General features: G+C 46.6%; 1 protein-coding gene across 2 annotated transcripts in view; it reads left to right on the plus strand.

The window, feature by feature from the left end:
• The window catches only part of NGEF (neuronal guanine nucleotide exchange factor), a gene marked incomplete at its 5' end in the record, with an annotated part of 79,843 nt that overhangs the window by 35,074 nt on the left and 24,774 nt on the right, over nt 1–19,995 (plus strand). The window contains 3 exons of one of the 2 annotated variants that reach the window (XM_082631324.1): nt 4,252–4,504; nt 5,218–5,360; nt 10,618–10,928. In XM_082631324.1, the coding sequence (XP_082487450.1) occupies nt 4,398–4,504; nt 5,218–5,360; nt 10,618–10,928 (561 nt within the window). Of the gene's footprint in view, nt 1–4,251; nt 4,505–5,217; nt 5,361–10,617; nt 10,929–19,995 lie in introns of those variants that run through there. The other variant, XM_082631323.1, reaches the window with a different exon arrangement.

Here is a 19,995-nt window from a genome sequence, read left to right on the forward strand (position 1 = left end):
CCCTCAGTTCAAAAATTCATGAGAAGGACTCAGAGCTGTTACTGATGGTTATGGCTTATTACAGTGAAAGGCTACAGTTTTAAATCAGACAAGGGTAGAGATGCATAGGACAGAATCCAGAAAAGTTCCACTCGGAACTTCCAGTTGTCTTGTCCCCATGAAATTGTGGACAGAGCTAACATTCCCAGGGAACAATGTGTGACAATATTGCCAACCAGGAAGCTCATCTGAGCCTGGGTGCTCAGAGTTTTTACTGGGGCTCCATCAGCTAGAACTAGTTGGCCACCCAGATGGCTGACCTCAGTCTTCAGCCCCTCTGGAGGTTGAGCTATTGTCACATGGCCCAAAGCCTCCACCTTATCTGATGTGGCCCCAGCCCCCAGGTAAGCAAAGACACTCTTATCAGACATTCCAGTGGCTTAGAGGTCACCTCCCGGGAGCCCAAGGAAAAGGTTAGACCTCTCTTTGGGTAAGATTAATTCTTTACTAAACAGGGATAAATTGATTGTGTTTTTTGTTTTGTTTTCTTTTGTTTGTTTTTTTGGGTACGCAGGCCTCTCACCATTGTGGCCTCTCCCGTTGCGGAGCACAGGCTCCGGATGCACAGGCTCAGCGGCCATGGCTCACGGGCCCAGCCGCTCCATGGCATGTGGGATCCTCCCAGACCGGGGCACGAACCCGTGTCCCCTGCATCGGCAGGCGGACTCTCAACCACTGCGCCACCAGGGAAGCCCCTGATTGTGTTTCAAACTTATTTCTGTAAAGTGTTACAATCCCACATTTACAAATTATCCTTCTGATAATAAGTAAGGAAAGATCTCCCCCTCCACCTCACCAGTAAAATACTTCTAACCGCACAACAGAAGAATCTAAATTCGGAGAGTCTCCTTGTGGGGAAGTCTTTTTATCCACTGAGTATGGTTTCTCTTGGAGCTGCAGTGAGAGAGGCTACATCTTGTCCTTTTCCCAACTTTCACCTGGATTTGGGGGGTCCATTGAGCCTCAAGCCTGTAGCCTTCTGGGGACTGACTGTTGGTGCTGCTTCTCTGGTTTCAATTTGTTGATTTTCAAAGCAACTGAAAAAGTCTATTAAGAGTGACAAAAATAAACTGTGTTTATGGATTTAAAAGCTATAGTTAATTAAAAGTTAACAAGCACCTGTTTCTAGAAGTTTTTAAATGTATATTTGAGGATTACCGTCTCACTACAAAGTCATTTTCCTACTAGATTTAAGACGACAGATGTGTTTTAACCTGTAATAATCTGGTGGCATACCATATGACCCTAAAAATATTTAGAATAAGAAAACAGAAACTTGCAGTTCCTTAATCCACACAAGGTAGTCTTGACTTACTAACACATACTTCCAAAATCTGCCATTAGCCAGCTTTGTGATCTTGGGCTTGTCATGTTAACCCTCTGGTTCTGCTTCTTTTCCTGTAAAATAAGAGTTGGACCAGATCATTTCTAAACTTCCTTCTGCTTCTAGCAATTCTCCCTCAGAATAAAGTAACATTTTATAAACATAAATGAGAATGCATTAAGGCTGAGGTTGCTACATAAATAAGAATCCACTTTGTTTCCAATATTTACCTTTTATAACCCAAAGGAAGAAATAAAGAATCTTTAGATAAAATATATAAAATAACTAAATATTTTTTAAAACATATCATTAATTCCTTAACAAATGCTTATAGAGCACCAACTATGGACTAATCAAGTATAAATATTTGAAATATTTACCTATACTTTATTTTGTGAATGATTTAGAGCAAAATGTCAGTTAAATGGAGATTTAATAATAGCCTACCCAATAAGCACTAAGTATGATTGAAAATAGAACATGGGGAATTTAGCTTAAGGTTATATGCCTTCAGAACGCAGTGACTTTCTAAACTGATTTTATAATTAGAAGGATATTTTTAGCTTATTTTTCAATTGGAAGGTTTTATTATACTCATCTTAATACATGTAATTCACTTGAATATTTTCTGATTAAAAAAAAAATGAGTCTTTTCTCCTCAGTGCAACCAAGTGTGAAAGTGACAGCTTCCATTTAGTGTTACATCAAATTTCAAGGGCAGTGAAACCATGCAAAGCAGCAGGCCCTGGTGACTGCCCAGCCAGTGCACCTCCTTGGACCCTGATGAAAGATGAGTAGGACACCAGGGTGCCCACCCTAGAGGAGCCCATGTCTTAGTGTAAGGATGGCCCTCTTCATAGGGAATGACAGTGCCAGGCAATGCCGCTGGTTATACAGGGTTAAGGGCCTGGTGGGGATGCTCCAGGGAGCCTCAACCAGTAACGGTGAGGATTTGGGGGGTAAGGTGGGCAGTTCTAGCCAAGGAAGACGGCAAGGAGTGGGACACCTGGTAAAGAGCCCATTACAGAGGCAGAAAGTGGCCTTCGCCCACAGGGGATGGGACTCCAACAGAGGTTTTTAAGCAGGGGAGGGACAAAAGCCGACCCATAGGTTAAAAAGGAGACAGAGAGAAGGATGGACAGAGAGAAGGATGGCCAGAGAGAAGGAGAGGTCTAAATACCAAGGAGGGGACAGCTTTGAAAGCTTTTGGGGATCCAGGGGGCTCAGTGAGGCATTGACATGTGGGGTGACAGGAGGTACAGGGGCAGTTGAGGCTGTCCCTCGCGTTCTGCCTGGCCTCCTGGTTGGCTGGTGGTGGTGGTGGGGATGTGAAGGTTTAGCAGACATCTAGGTGAAGACTGCCAGTGGACCGATGAAAATGTAGAGCTCAAGAGAGGGCTGTCCCGAGATATGCAGAATGAGTCAAGGAAAGGAGTGGCTTGGGTTGGAAAGGCAGAAGACCAGGTGGTTGTCACGCAAATATTATGAGGCCTTAAGGGCAAGAGGAGATCAGACCTGTCCGTTCAGGCCCCTCGAGGGGAACGAGGGCTAAGAGGCAGCTTTAGGAACTGGTTTGCGTCAACCTGAGCACCTTTTCCTGGAGTCCGATGGAATGCGCACGGACCGCCGGCGTCGCCAGCTGAAGTCTGGGAAAGGGAGTTCCCCTCGTGGCAGAAAGGCCCCTTGCTCAGCTGCTTTCTCTCCTTTTCCACTCCAACTCTCCCTTTACAATTGCCGCGCTCTAGACGGCTGGCTAAGGAATACATTAAAGCCAACCTACTAACTAGTAAGTAAACCCCTCCCAGCAGAAGTATTTGCATCGAAAAACGAGGAATTTGTTAATTTAAACAAATGCCCCGTGGGTAGACTGTGCAGGGGAAGGTGCCGAGAAGATTTTCCACTTTGGTCTGCACAACCCACCCACCCCCAGGTACCCTCCGAAGAGCGGGAACTGACTCTGGCCCGCAGAGGCAGGCCGCCGTCCCGGCACCCGGCACCCTGCCCCGCCCAGGGGAGCGGGGAACGCAGGGGCTGCCCTCAGAGAAGGCCACCGGGGAGGGCTCCAGTTCTCTTGCTGGACTTGGAGTCGGATTTTGGAGTTGTCCCTCTAGATTTCCAAGTCACACGGGGCCACTCACACTCCCCTCGACTCCTGTTTCCCATGTTTGCTTGCTCTCTGTATCCGGAAGCGAGTTGAACTAGCTAACACAAAGGTGCAGATTCCGAAAGTCATGTGACCGGGCAGGGAAACCGGGTGGAGGCTTGGGGGCACTTTGTTTCTCCTCCACTCCCTCCCCTATACCCACCCCGTGCTGCCAGGACCTCGGGGCAGCTGGGGGCAGCCAGACTCGTCCGGGAGAGGCTTCCGCGCTGGCCCCCTCTCCATAGTCAGGTCAGGAGCGGATATCCTCGAGGGTCCCTCGAGGCTGGGCCCGGAGCGACAGAGGCGGGGGTCTCCGGGCGGGTCCCTGTGAAGGACCTCATAGGATGCGTGGTGTGGGCAAGGCGGAAGTTCGAGGGCGCGCCGGGCAGAGGGTCACCTCGCCCCTACCTTCCAAGTTCGCCCCGCGAGCTGTCGGGATCTGGCCAGACGGCGAGGAGGGGGTGGGAAGACGAAGGAGCAGCTCGCCGGCCCCCACCCATATCCTGCCCTCCTCGTCTCCCCTGCCGGGGCAGAGCCGCGGCGGAGGAGGGAGGCGCGGACCTGGCCGGCGGTCCCGGGCAGCAGTCGGCGCCCGCGGGCCCTGGGTCGCGCCCAAGGCCAGGCTCCCCCGCCCGGCTACCGCCGGGCCTCGCCCCCGCCGCGCGCGCCCCACCCGCCTCCCCCGTTGCCGTGGCAACCCCGGGAGCCTCCAGGCGCGCGCCGGGGCGCCTTGCTGGAGCTCTTGGCAGCGGCGGCGGCAGCGGCAGCTCCGGCTCCAGCTAAGCGCGCTGCGACCCTGCTCCGGAGCCCGCTCGTCGCCCCCCCGCCCGGCTCCGGGCCCCCAGCGCGGTCCCCGACCCGGCCCCACAGCCTGCCTGGCTGCCGGCCCCCATGGAGCTGCTGGCCGCAGCCTTCAGCGCCGCCTGCGCCGTGGACCACGACAGCTCCACCTCGGAGAGCGACGCGCGCGACTCAGCGGCGGGACACCTCCCTGGCAGGTGAGGACTAGCGGCCGTCCCGACCCCTGCGCGCCACCACTGCGCGCCTGTGGCCCCAGCTTGCGTCCCTGGCCGGGGACGCCTACCCGAACTGCCTGTCCCGCGCCCCCCGCCCCGCGGGCCCCGCAGCCCCTCACTCCTCCCGCGGCCGCCATCGTGCCCGCACGCCTCCTGGGGTCGGGGGTGCTCCCTCGCCGGACCGCCGACACCCCTGTCCCTGCCCCGGGCCGCCTCCCGCGCCCTCTCTCGGGCGCCCTGCGCGCACGCGTCCCGTTCGGTGGCCCCTCTCCGCGCCGTGTGGCCCTGGGACTGGAGGATCGCTACCCAAAGGGAGCCGGGGGCCGTGTGACAGCGAGCGGCGCGGGGTGCGCAGCGAGCGTAGGGCCTCTGGCCGCGGTACCCGTCCGGGCGGCGGGGCGGCGCCGCGAAGCGGGCAGGACGCGCCAAGTTTCCGACGCCTGCCCTCGAGCTCCGAAAACATGAAGGTTTGGGCGGGCTGGTGTGGGAATGAATTACCCGGTCGCGCCCTGGTGCGGTGACAAAAAGGGCCTGTGGGGCCTGCGTGGCAGGGAGCAGCGGCGGCCGCTCGGCCTGGACATCCCAGTCAGGGTCCATCTGGCCAGGGCCGCCTGTGCGGACGCCTCTCGCGAGCTGGCCGAGGTGTGTCGTTGCTTAAAAATAACCGGCTCCTGCCTCTCCTCTCTCTCTGGCAGCGAGTCGTCCTCCACCCTGGGAAATGAGGCCACACCCGAGGAGTGCCCGGCCCTCGCCGACAGCCCCACCACGCTCACCGAGGCCCTGCAGATGATCCACCCCATTCCCGCCGACTCCTGGAGGAACCTCATCGAACAAATAGGTGGGTGTCCCCAGCGGCGACGGGGCGTCACTGGGGGAAACGTGGGTTCCTGGTGGACTCTGAGGGCTCCCCTGCTTGTGGGATGCCCTTGCATTTCCCCTGGACAAATGTTTCTGACAAGGAAGGTTACTGACATGTTTGGTTCTAAATGGTTCCAGAGGCAAAACTGCCACGTTTTAATAGTGACTGTATAATTGGGCTTTAGCAAATGCATTTGTTTCATGCTCTCTTGAAGAGATGTGCTTGCCCAGCCCTTTCCTGGGGAGGGCTCTCTGTCCTCTTGTGTCTTCTGCCAGAAAGTCCAGGGGTTAGGTGCTTATGGGCCATGCAGGACGGGGGGCTCCATGCATCCCCCGCCATCCCCACCCGGGGGCCTGGAGAAGACCTGGAAAGGGAGGGGACCCTGCAGAGGGGACTTCTGGAGAGTCAGGCTGACTGGGGCAATTCAGGAAGGGGTGGCAGTGGCAGACTTTGCACAGGGGAAGGAAAGGTAGAGAGAAGCTGGGAGCCCCAGAGGCCCCTGGGTTAGGAAGGGAAGCCTGGCTCCACCTGCCTGCCCAGAGAATGGCCAGAAGTGCAGGGCACAACCCGCGTGTCCAGCTCCTGCACAGCTGCAGTTGAAGCTCTGTGAAAGCAGAAAGTGGATTGAGAAGGCGTCCCAAAAACCCGAGCACTCGCATTTAAAAGTCAGAAATTGCTGATGACATCAAACTAGTTCTCATCTTCATCACCAGAGGTGGCCACAAGTGGGTGACGTGGGTTCTTCGGGAATGGTACCGCCTAGAAATCTTTCTGTTCTTCAGGGTTGTCAGAGCAGCAGTTCATTCGTTAAATTAAAATTTGGGCTTGAAAATGTTTTTTCCTAAATTCATCATTATTGTTCTCCATCCCAAACACTCAGACGGACATGAAGTGTCTCCAATGGAAGTGGAGCTTCCATTGCCCCAGGAGACCCGTGTTTAGGAGACTTTTTGGGCAGGTTACCTTTTCCCTGGCTGGGGTTTATTCTGGACTGAACCCTGGGAGGAGTTGAGCCCTTGCAAAGCTGAGGGTGGAGCACACACTGCATGCTGTTAAGCAGCGCTGACTCCAGGGATATTGTTCCTAGCGGGCCCCCTGCGTGTCGGGCTGGGTGGTGATGGTGGTGGCGGCTTTTTCCTTTGTTTGCTGGTGGAAATGGAGAGGGGCTGATCTGAGGACAAACACACCCGAAAATCCCTTTCTTCCACCTCTGCCACGTTGCCCTTTATAGAGAGGAGGGCCACCTCGGCCTTGGCATGTGCTGGAAGCCTCGAATTCCACCCTCTAGAAAGGGATCCTCTGGCTGAGATCAATGTCAGGACTAGGAAGGAAATCGAGGTGGGAGTGGGGATATCCATGCCTCCTCTCACGGAGAGAGAGGCTCCCTTCTGCAGTGTGGGCGTGTGGAGACCTCCTTCCTGGAGAGCCCGTGGCATAAGCTCAAAGCTGGGAGTGGGGAGCCCTGAGCTCTGGTACCTGCTCATCCTGGCCCTCAGTTTCCTCATTTGGTAAACAGTAGAGACTGACATTCCGAGGCTTTTCTCCCACTATCTCCTGGTGTAATGGTGACTGTGTGTTTCTGGCTCCTGGGCTGGATCCATGGTCGGTGCTCAACAGATGTGCTGAATGACAGCACAGGACCGAGGCTGCCTTCTTCTCACATCCTTCATCATAGACTCGAGGCTTATGCCAAGCAGATCGCTACAGGAGGCCAGCTGCTTTTAGCTCACCGAATGAAGTGAATTCTTTGCTAGGTATCAGGAAAGGACAATGCGTTCCTAAAGACACAGTGGAATTAAGGGGGAAGGAAAGTGGGAAGACTATATGGGCATCTTGTAGACCACTGCGTTGAATTTTGCAGTGGCTCCCACCCAGGCAAGAACAAAATGATGCCAGGGCTATGCGTGATGTGGTGTACAATTGTCATTGTAGATGATGGTGGCCCTGAAGATCATAGACCCTGTGATTGTGTGTGTGTGCTGTGGTTGTCTCTGGCACCTAACAACTGCTTGGTGCATAGAAGGTGCTCACTAAAAAATAAATGAATTCTCTGCCCTTTAGAAGTTTCTATCTGAAGGATTCAAAGAAAAAAATTATTCCCTTCAGAAAGTAAGATTTTAAAGGACTCCAGGAGCTTATCCTCCTTCTGCAGGGTAGCACAGCCAGCCTGATATAGATCATTTTAATTAGGAGAGATGGGAACTGAGCCTTCTAATTCTGCATGAATATAATACCAGGTGCCAGCTTTTACAGGTAAAATTAATTTTGCTTACTGAATGTACAAAAGAGAAAATAGAAAAACATGATATATCAACAGTATATCTCTACTACAAAAATTTAATCAGATAACATAGTTCCTCAGGTAAGGCTAATAAAAATAAACAGGTCATGAAAATGGTTACACAGTGTGTCAGATAACTCTTTGTAATCATAGTAACTCCAGGAAAATGCGTGTTTAAATTCATATTCTGAAGACTTCAGAAAGAAGTATGAAGTTTTAAGAAAATGCTAAGATTACTTGTATTGGGAGTCTTTGGCTGAGTGTAATAGAATATCCAGCGCCCCCCCCCCAAAAAAATGACCTTAAAGAATGAAAGTATTCTATCTCAGTTGACTCCAGGAATGAGGTAGGAAATTGTGCATTTGGTTCATTAAGTCAAGCAACCACCTAGTTCCTTTCCCTCTACCATTCTCAGCATTTGGGCTTCATATCACAAGATGGCTGCCAGAGCTCCATGCATCACATCCTCAAGCAACCATGTATAAAAAACAAACAAAAAAAAGAGCGGTTTGTCTTCAAGTGTCTCCTGGGGAGGGACATCTTTTTGAGAAGCCCTTCTTAAAGATGTAAGATGTCCCCTTAGTCTCCTTGGCCAGGTCATGTCACATGCTCATGTCTAAACCCAGCAGTGGCAAGGGGAAGGGAACCATCATGGTGGTTTTGATCAGTCAGCATTCATCCACTTCTCTGGGCACAGACTAGGTCAGCACCCAGACAGAACCCCTCCCTGCCAGCTGGGAAGAAAGGCTGTGAGGGATAGAGGAGAGGCAGCCACAGTGTCTGCCACAATGTGATTTCAGAAATATTATTTTCAACCCAACTACCCACAGTGCTGATATTTTTTGTCTCTTTTCAGCATATGTATCACGTCATCATGTGAGATAGCATTTACCCATGATTTACCCATCATGCTGACCCATGATACACATGATGTGCCATGTAGCATACATAAGCCATATTTTTGAACTTTCAAAAAGATGCCAAATTGGTTAGATATTTTTGAGAAGCTTGGACAGTGCATTTTTAAAGGTGTTCAACTCAACAAATATGTGAGTACCTACTATGTGGGAGACACTGTGCTAAGCTTTGAAAAGTGAATCCAAGTCAACTCGTGGAATCCTGGTTTCCTTAAACCTCCGTTAGAACAGTATCGGAATCACAGGAGATTAATTGGTTTGATGTTGGCAATAGTAATCATATCTTATGCTCATGACTGAACTGGTTTATGTAGCGACTTTAAACCTCTGTCTTTATAGATCTTCAGTCTGGGTTGCATTTAGCATAGATTTAGATTTTCTTTTTCATTCCTTTGTCAAATTAACTCCATGTTGTAATCTGCTGGATTGTAACGTAAAATCACAGGATCTTTTTTTTTTGAAGTGAATCTTATACTTAGCATAAAGCCTTTATAATTTGGCATTATGGAACATAGGAAGCCAACTAATTTAATCCACAAGGTAATTTATTGAGTTCCTGTTATTTATAAATTATGAATATAATTTATCCAGCCATTTTTCAGAATTTTGAAGATCATCTGTTTTTTTCCTTCCTTTTTTGTACTGTTTAGATATATTTAACAATTAAAGAAGGAATGATAGCTAATGTTTGTACTGCATTGCATGAGTAAGTGCTTTACAAGTGGTACACTTATCCCTGTTAGAACTTTCCCGGGAAAGTCATCTTTGTTTTATAGATAGATATATCAAGGGGCCCAGCAGCTTTCCCAGGCTCCAGACCAGTCCAGCTGCCCACTGGTTCTCTCCACCTGCATTCCCTTCAGGTGCACCTGGATCTCACCACCATCCCATTCCGCAGTCAGATCCTCCTCCTATGTTCCTCATCTCCTTGAACAGGGCCACCGGACCCCCTTGCCAACTAGTCACCCAGATATCGTTCATGACCCAGCACCAGCCAATCACCAGGACCTGTCTTCTACCTTATAACTGTCCCTGAATCATGCACATGGCCCTATCCCTCCACCACCACAGCAGTTCAGGCCTCCATCATCACTCCCTTAGAGAACTGGCATGGCCTCTGTCTTCCCATCCACGGGCCTCCTAAGATGTAGACCAGAGCTGCTTGCCTGAGGGGCTTCCCTTTTGCCCACAGGATAGACAAAACCCTTGGGGTGACCCTCCTCTCCTCCCAGCCTCATCGCCAGCAGGACCCCCCCTTCCTCTCCCCACCCAGCCCTGCTTGCCCTCTCCCTGGGCTGGGAGCCCCCTTGCCACTGAAGCTTTTCCGCTGCTCCTGTGTGGAGAGACCAACCCTCTGCCCTGCAGCCAGGACATCCAAGATGAATTTTTCCCTGTGGAGGTGCTACATTTTTGCTGATTCCTCTGTACCCCCAAATCTCCTTGGAGACTTAGACTGCATTTATTTCAGGTCAGGGAAGTAAGTCTGAAAGTGTGAAAGCAAAAAAGGAATGTTTCCCTTTTGAATCCTAAGGTTGATGAAATATTGGCTTTTTCCTTCAAAATGAGAATTTATAACTATTCCCATTTCACCAATGAATATACTTGAGTTTTAATATTGAAGCATTTAGGCTTTGAGAAGCATCCTGTTGGGATACTGAAACATAATTGGGGCATTTCCATCAACTCTGTACACATTGGTTATTAACACGTCAAATTCTGGATTCTTGTTGTTTGCTAAGTATGTGTGTGAAAAGCATATATTTTTGTGACTGGATTTTGAATCTGTTCAGGGATTTCTTTATTCTTTGTTGAAAAAAAAAAAACTCATGCATACTGATCCTTCCCAAGAAATGAAGACAGTGGCAGTTTGTTCAGTGATAGAGCCTTTTCTGAGACCTGTGCGGGTCTGGCTTTCTTTGTATTTTCACAGGCAGAGCCTCTGCCCTTGATAGGCGTCCAAAGCCTTGACTTAGTGATTCCAAAAGATCTTCCTCTGAAATCTTTTTCATGTCTTCAATACAATTCCATTTGATTTCAGGGCTCCTGTATCAGGAATACCGAGATAAATCTACTCTCCAAGAAATTGAAACCAGGAGGCAACAGGATGCAGAAATCCAAGGCAATGCTGATGGGTCCCCGGCCAGTGAAGAGACCCCGGAGGAGGATGAAGAGGAGGAGGAGGAGGAGGAGGAGGAGGAGCCTGCAAGCCCACCGGAGAGGAAGGCTGTGCCCCAGATATGCCTGCTCAGTAACCCGCACTCGAGATTTAACCTCTGGCAGGATCTCCCGGAGATTCGGAGCAGCGGGGTGCTGGACATCCTCCAGCCGGAGGAGATCAGGCTGCAGGAGGTAATGGGCTGCCCTAGGGTGGGAGCTTCCAATCAGAACGTACAGGTGTTTTAACCAACGTGGGTGAGCCTTCTTCTGCCGGGTGAGACTCCCTGGCTGGTTCACCAGAGGAATTACTTGCAGAGTACATACATCCAAAACATGCAGGAAAATTCACAGGCAACAAAAAGTACCCAGTGACCTTCTAGGATAGCTCAACCCCAGTACTGAGTGTTCTCCACATTGCTGTTTCGTCAGATAGTAAGATTGCGTTCTCTAAACCTTTAGTTGTTGTCGTGGGGGCATTTCCGTGTAAGCCTGAACGCTGATGCAGTAGGTGATGCTGAACTCACTGTGACAGTGAACTAACTAGTCATCTGTGCTTTACTTTTCACACACAGTCTTATCCCACATCTTCCTTTTGCAGTCGCTTGAAGCTTGGGTGGGGCTCTGAAAGAAAGCCCTCGGCCCCCTCCTGAAACGGTGTGGGAATCTGGGACTTGTGTCTCTCCCACTTCATCCAATGGTCCAGGCAGACTGCCCGTCAGTTAGGCTGAGGCAAGATCACGGAGTCACCTAATAGTTTGCTGCTAGCGGGGAGAAATAAAACATGAACAGTAATAGAAAGGAGTAGCTAAGAAGTCTAGCTAAGTGTTCATTTTAGTTGAACCAAGATTGTTTGGGTAGAGAGGGGAAATCTGGTACAGAGAGACAAGTTGGTCAATAGCAAGGGGAGAGACTGGGGACAAGAAATGGTGACCCTGCAGGTGTGTGTCATCGTGAAAGTTAAAAGGTGGATGCAGAGAGAAAAGTGAAGAGATTTTTTTTTTTAACTTGTTCGGTCCAATTCCATCCTCTCTATCCTCTCACGCTCCCTCTCGCCCTCAACCCCCACTCCCCTCCGCTCACATGTTCCTTCAAGCCATGCTTGAACTTGTTCCTAGTTGCAGTCCTGACTCCAGATGTTCTGTCCTTCTTTAACTCTTGGTTCTCCTGCGCGAGATTCTATAGAAAGGCAAAACTGCAGATTGTGTGCACAGGTAATGACCAAGACTGAGACTAGTTCCCGACGAGGGTTATCTGACGCTGACTCGTACAATACCTTTGCTCTTCTAGAAGGCTTGGTAGCACTCGACTTTTGAAGGGCCACCAAGGTTCACTGTGCCCTGCCCCGCAGACTCAGGAGGGATGGGTTTAACCTCTGACATCACGTGTGACTTGCAAGCGGTGATTTGTAAAGGATGCCACAGTTTTTTTATGAAACTTCTGATGTCAGTAGTGTCTCGTCATCCTGATGGGGCTTATCCCAGCTTCTCACAAAGATACTGGTGAGGGGATGTAAAGAACCACGCACCCCACCAGAAGTGAAGATGCATGGTCAGGGGGATCTCCAAGAGGCAGGTGGAACTGGACTGAGGAATGCCACTGAAAGCAACCATGTGGAAGGTGCTGGAAGCCACAGAGAAATCCCTCCACAGGTGGCTGTCCACCAGCCACTGACAGAGCCGTCATCCTAACTTTTGGGGTTTTTTTTATCATCCCTAACTTTTTTCCTTCCAGTTTTATTAAGATATAACTGACACACAACACTGTATAAGTTTCAGGTGTACAGCATAATGATTTGACTTCCATGCATCATGAAATGATGACCACAAGAAGTTTAGTGAACATCCATCATCTTGTATAGATACAACATTAAAGAAATGGAGAATTTTTTTTTCCTTATGATGAGAACTCAGGATTTACTCTCTTCCATATGTAACATATATATATACCAGCAATCTTAATTATATTTATCAGGTTGTACATTACATCTTATAAGTGGAAGTTTGTACCTTTTAACTGCCTTCATTTAATTCCCCCTCCCTATCCCGCTTCCCCACCCCACTGCACCCCGCAGTCTGATCTCCTCTTCTGAGTTTGCTTTTCGTTTTTAAAGTATAATTGACCAGGGCTTCCCTGGTGGCACAGTGGTTGAGAGTCCACCTGCTGATGCAGGGGACACGAGTTCGTGCCCCGGTCCAGGAAGATCCCACAGGCCGAGGAGCGGCTGGGCCCGTGAGCCATGGCCGCTGAGCCTGTGCGTCCGGAGCCTGTGCTCCGCAATGGAAGAGGCCACAACAGTGAGAGGCCCACGTACCGCAAAAAAAAAAAAAAAAAAAAAAAAAGTATAATTGACCTACAACACTATGTTAGTTCCTGTTACACAACGTAGTGATTTGGTATTTCTGTACATTTCAAAATGGTCACCTAAACGTTTTGATTAAGTCTAGTTACGATATGCCACCATACAAAAGTATTACATAGGTATTGACTGTATTCCCCACACTGTACATTTCATACCTGTGACTCACTTATTTTGCAACTGGAAATTTCTACCTCTTAAGATCCCTCACCTATTTCTTTCCTTCCCTACCCTCCTCCCCTCTGGCAACCACCTGTTTGTTTTCTGTATCTCTTTCTGTTCTGTTCTGTTTGTTCCTTTGTTTTGTTTTTTAGATTCCACATATAAGTGAATCTTTTATAACTGCAAATATAATATTTGTCTTTCTCTGTCTGACTTTTTTCACTTAGCATAATACCCTCTAGGTCCATCCATGTTGTCTCAAATGGCAAGATTTTATTCTTTTTTATGAATGAGTAATATTCCGTAGTATATATATACACCATATCTTCTTTATCCATTCATCTATTGATGGGCACGTAGGTTGTTTCCATATCTTGGCTATTGTAAACAATGCTGCAATGAACATAGATGTGCAAATATCTTTTGACTTAGTGTTTTCATTCTCTTCAGATAAATACCCAGCAGTGGAATTTCTGGATCATATGATACTCTATTATTAATTTTTGAGGAATCTCCATACTGTTTTCCATATTGGCTGCACCAACTTACAATCCCATCAAGAGTGCATGAGGGTTCCCTTTTCTCCACGCCCTCACCAGCACTTATTATTTGTTGTCTTTTTGATAATAACCATTCTGACAGGTGAGAAGTGATATCTCACTGTGGTTTTGATTTGCATTTCCCTGATGATTAGTGATGTTGAGCATCTTTTCATGTGTCGTTGCTCATCTGTATCTCTTCTTTGGAAAAATGTCTATTCAGATCCTCTGCCTTTTTTTTTTTTTTTTTTTTGCGGTACGCGGGCCTCTCACTGTTGTGGCCTCTCCCATCACGGAGCACAGGCTCCGGACGCGCAGGCCCAGGGGCCATGGCTCACGGGCCCAGCTGCTCCTCAGCATGTGGGATCTTCCCAGACCGGGGCATGAACTCGTGTGGCCTGCATCGGCAGGCGGACTCTCAACCACTGCGCCACCAGGGAAGCCCTCTCTGCCCATTTTTTAATCGAGTTCGTTTTTTGATATTGACTTGTATGAGTTCTTTGTATATTTTAGATATTAACCCCTTACCAGATATATCATTTGCACATATCTTTCCCTTTAGGTAGGTGGCCTTTTCGTGTTGTTGATAGTTTCCTTCTTTGTGCAAAAACTTTTTAGTTTGATATGGTCCCATTTGTTTACTTTTGCTTTTGTTTCCCTCGCACTATCCCTAACTTTGACTTTCATATAAAAGGGATTATACAATGCTATTTTGCATTTGGCTTTTTTCATGCAATATTACCACCATGGGGCCTTTTTTGTAGTCCTCAAAATAAGGAAAAGTGTCTAGTTTCTGGAGGAATACTTGTTTATTTTTTTACCTTGATAATTAGAGAAATAAATTTAAAATAATTTGGAAAGCTTAGAGATAAACCCCAGTAGAACTTAAAACATGGTGTAAACCTTCTCCAACAACAAGCCAAAAGCAGAGAAAGCAAGGATCTTGTAATAAAAGGAAAGCAAACAGTAAAAAAGCACAAAAAACAAATAGCATAAAATAAGGTGGCAGGGACTTCCGTGGTGGTCCAGTGGCTAAGACTCCAAGCTCTCAATGCCGGGGGCCCGGTTTTGATCCCTGGTCAGGGAACTAGATCCCAAATGCCACAACCAAGAGCCGGCGCAGCCAAATAAATAAATAAATAAATAAATATTAAAAATAAAATAAGGTGGCAGAGTTCATAGCAAATGTATCTCTTATAACCACAAACGTAAATTGCTTAAATCCTCCATTGAAAGGCAGAAATTATCCAACTGATTAGAAAACTAAACCCATGATATTATCATACAGATTACAATTCAGGGCAAGAAAAGTTACCAAAGGGAACAGTGAGTCATTTTGTATTGTTAAAGTTTATCACTTTATTTTTTAAAGTTTTAAAATTAAATAAGCTACTCATTAATACATTTTCATTATTTTAAAAATTGCAAACAACGCACATGTTTGCAGGCCTTTTCTTGGCCCCTGGGCTCTCACTGGAGGACCAGCTGTGTTCACTCTCTCTCTCCTGGTAAATTATAGTCATAAAGCCCGTTGTGATTTTGGACTTTAGACACTTGTGAAGACTCTTAAGTGCAAAATCCTTGTAGATCTTTATGATGTTTTCCCCCATATTTTACACTTGTTTATTCAAGAGCAGTTTGATTTTGCTTTTGTTTTTAGCAACTCGCCTTTAACTGACCTCTTAGAGCTTTCAGCTTACTTTTCATAAAAACAACTCTCTTTGCACTGAAAATTCTTTAGTTTTTATCAAGTAAGGACGTAATTGCAGAGCAAGTACGACTGGCTCGCATAAGTTTAAGGACAAACACGGGGCTCACCGGTGGGGAGAGAAGTGTGCAGGTGGCGGGCAGCCTGTGCCCGGCTCTCAGCAGGTCTTTGCAGGGCTTTGCAGGGAAGCAGTGCACGTGACCCTGGGCACATGGGTCATGTGGAGCTGGGTTAGGAGAGCTTCTGTGTGCCTTCATCTTCACGCCCGTGGGAGACCACAGCCGTAGGATAGATGCCTGGAAGTGAAATTGTCGGTGAAAAGTGAAGTGCGTTTTCAATGGTGGTGGATACCACCAAATCGCCATTCAAAAAGGCAGTTCAAATTTCACACTACGGCAGTGCGACAGAGGCCATTTTCACACACCCTCCTAACCCCGTTAGCAAACTTCTTGATTTTTGCTCTAATCTGTTGGATGAAAAATCATATCTTGTTTTAACCTGCCTGTCCTTGATGACATAAACTGAGCATCTTTTCTTATGCTTATTGGCTGTTTCCATTTCTTTTTCTATGAACTGCCTGTTCTTATCCTTTGCCCATTTTTCTATGGGGTTATTTATGTTTGTCTTTTTGATTGATAGCATCTTTTTACATATTACGGATATGATTTGTTTATATGTTTCAAATGTTTTCTCCCACGGTAAAAACATAGGGAGGTGATGTAGCACAGAATTTATGCACACAGGCACAGGAGCCCAACTCCCTGTGTTTGAATCCCAGTTCTGCTACTTCTTAGCTGAGTGACTTTGGGCAAGTCACTTGACTTCTCTGTGCCTCTGCTTCTTTATCTGTAAAGTTGAGCTCATACACAGGGTTGTGAAGATCTAATGAGTTAGTACAGATAAAGTGCTGGCAACAGGCTGACATTCTTCAACAAAAAGTTGTATCTTTTTCCACTTAAAAATCTTGTCTCATTTTTATAGAAAATCTGTCAGTCTTTTTACTTATTTAAACCTGATCTTCTGGATATTGTGTTGTATGATTAGGAAGGCCATTCCCAAAGTGTAAAGGTGCACTTTACAATGAAAAGATTACTATGATAAAGTATCTTGAAATGGAAGCCAAACAGAGCAGAGTCTGTCAGAGACGTGAGCAGAAGCTGTGGTACATGCTGTACTGTTTCTGTAGGAGTGGGACATAACAGGGATATAAGGAATCTGGAAAAAATGATGAGGTTGACTTACAATATTTTCACTGATCTTTGTACTCTCTAAAGCTGCACTGCCCACTTTGGTAGCCCCCTGCCACATGTGGCTCTTGAGCACTTGACACATGGCTAGTCCTAACTGAGGTGTACTGTGTGTGTAAAATACACACCACATTTTGCAGATTTAGTACAAGGAAAAAGAAAGTAAACTATCTTATTAATAATTTTTGTATTACATGTTGACATAATATTCTGGATATATTGGATTAAATAAGATATATTAAAATTTCCCCATTTCTTTTTACCTTTCTTTAATGTGGTTACTAGAAAATTTAAAACTGTATATGAGACTTACATTATATTTCTGTTGGACAGCACTCCTCTAAAGAGAGGCAATATTTTATTTCCCAGTGTCCATAGATACCACCAAAAAGCAGCCATATATTAAACCATAAGAAAAAGCTCAGTGAGTATTTATTAAAATTGTATAGGCCATAATTTCTCACTACAGTGCACTGAAACAAGAAAATAAATTTAAACAATGTAAAAACCTCAAATCAGAAATGTTTAAAATGTTCCTAACTTTTGAGATAGGGAAATAAATTTTATAATTACAGATTATTTCAAAGATAATGAGGAGGGTACTACATTTAAAAATATATGGGGCTTCCCTGGTGGCGCAGTGGTTGAGACTCTGCCTGCCGATGCAGAGGACACGGGTTCGTGCCCCGGTCCGGGAAGATCCCACATGCCGCGGAGCAGTTGGGCCCGTGAGCCATGGCCTCTGAGCCTGCGCGTCCGGAGCCTGTGCTCCGCAACGGGAGAGGCCACAACAGTGAGAGGCCCGTGTACCGAAAAAAAAAAAAAAAAAACATACTGGATTGCATAAGGCAGAGCAGGGAGGTGGTGGATTATAAAATAAACCTGCAAAAATTAGTTGTTTTTGTATACATCAGCAAAACTCAGGTTTCCGTCAGTTAGAAAGCTCTATGGATAAGAAAAAGATAAGCACCCTAAAGAAAAATGGGCAAAACAATTCTCGTAGAAAAAGTGGCTGGTGATTAAATGAAAAAAGGAAAAAAATCAAACTCACTGGTAATGAAAGAGGTACAAATTAAAGCAACGTTGAGGCACCGGCATTTCAAAATGGCAGAGACTTTTAAATATAAATATATTTAAAACCTAGCATTGGGGGGATTTTTAAATGACTCCTCTCGAACACAGCTGATGGAAGGAGTACAGCAATGCTTGTATTAACCCCCTTACAAGAATATGTTTCTTTACCGACTAGTGTTTCTGTTTCTAGAAATTTATCTTGAAAAATAATCAGAAGTGTACACGAATACTTATTAGGCTGTCCATTCAAGCAAAAATTAGGGGAAGAATGGAGGAAGAACCCTAAATGCCCAATGATAGGGAATTATTTATTTAGGGAGACAGTGTACAACTGTACAAAGGCACGAACATTAAAAAGCATGTTTTCAAAGAATGAAATGGAATGTTTGTCATTTCAAAAAATGAAAGAATAACATATTGTTTTTAAAATGCAGGATAGAACGTCACATGTATAGAAGAGTGGGCATAGAAACTAAAGATATTTAATAAATTATATTTTTGTCATTTCCAGTGGATGAGATCAAGATATTTAAGTAAGTTAGGATGACCTGAGAATAACCGTGGTCACGTGCAGTAGTGAACAGCACAGGGCACACAGGCTTCAGTGCATCTCTCTCTGAGTCTTTATAGACTGACTTTTCATATTTATTTTAAAGAGCTTAATGTGAGTTTCTATTTTCTATTTTGTTAATACCTGGCAATGAACACAACACTGAGAACTCAAGACTTTATGTTCCAAATCAGTGACTTCTGCATCAGATCATCTTTTCATTTATCAGAGCAAGTCGGGCAACGTGTACCGGCAGCTCAATCTGTTGTCGAAACACCTCTTCCTTTAGCTACAAAAGCAGCAGGTCCCAATGAACTACTGTTCACACAAGGAAAAGACCCCCAAATGATGGCCTTTTGGTGGGTCTGAGTCTTAATCAGTCACTGAAGAATCAGGATTTAAGAATAAAATTGTATGTCTTCCACCTCCTTTTTAAAGTAAAAATGAGGCAGCTGAAATTGGAAAGCGTTGTCTTAGATGTAGCGTAAGATTTTCTTGGTTTACTTTTTGTTTTTAACTTATTCTGAAGCACTTGGTTCCTACCCTCCTATCTGGAATGGTTTCCCAATTACTGTTTCAGAACACAATGGTTTGAGAAAATAAGTAGACAGATATTCAAATTACAAAGTTAGGAAGGGGGCAGCTGGGGAAGGGTCGGGCGTTCACATGGGGGAGGTGGGGACAGTCACTGCGACAAACCGGCAAGCCACCAGGCAGCGCTTGACTCTCGCCACAGCTGACACCGTGAGAAACGGGAAGCTGGAGGTGCTGCCCCAGCACCGTCCCTGGAGCAGTCGCTCCTGCGCTGGCCTGGGTGGTGCCCCCAGATCAGATAAAGATGGACTTCACATGGTCCCTGATCTTGGGGGGCTGGCTGTGCACAGCTCGAAAAATGAGCCGGCAATGATATTTTGAGCATCTCCATGGAAACAGGGCTACATGTACACTCCTTGGGGCGGTCCACCCAGGCTGGTACTTGTGGTGGCACCGCCCCTATGTGCCCGAACTAGACTTCCAGCCTCGTCCCCCTGGGAACGAGGAGGGAGTGACTTCCCAGGGAGCTAGCAACTTTGGATATAACTCACAGTCTGAGTGTGCTCAGCCTCTGAAATCAGAGTTGTATTTTTGTTGTTTTTCAACTTGTTTTCACAACTTGGAACTGAAATATACTTACATTTTTTTCCCAAAAGAAAACAGTCCATTTTAGAAGGAAATTACTTACGGTTTTTAACATGATATACTTCTATCAGAAAATTGAATCGTGATTATTTTATTTACCAACCTTCATTGAATCATATATTTCTCTCTGTAGGATAAACCCTAACAATTCAGCAAATTAATCCCAAATTCAGAGGGGACAGGGATCTTTGCCCCATGCTTTAAGGTGGACAGGAGCCATCACCCAAAATATCAGATAGCTCCTCTTCTATTTGATTTAGAAAGCAAGCACCTATACCTACTTTAGCAAAGTGACAATGTTACCATTTATCTTTTTTTTTTTTTTTTTTTTTTTTGCGGTACGCGGGCCTCTCACTGCTGTGGCCTCTCCCGTTGCGGAGCACAGGCTCCGGACACGCAGGCTCAGCGGCCATGGCTCACGGGCCCAGCCGCTCCGTGGCACGT

The sequence above is a fragment of the Mesoplodon mirus genome (genome assembly GCF_964341445.2).
Source record: "Mesoplodon mirus genome assembly, chromosome: 8".
Taxonomy (NCBI): domain Eukaryota; kingdom Metazoa; phylum Chordata; class Mammalia; order Artiodactyla; family Ziphiidae; genus Mesoplodon; species Mesoplodon mirus.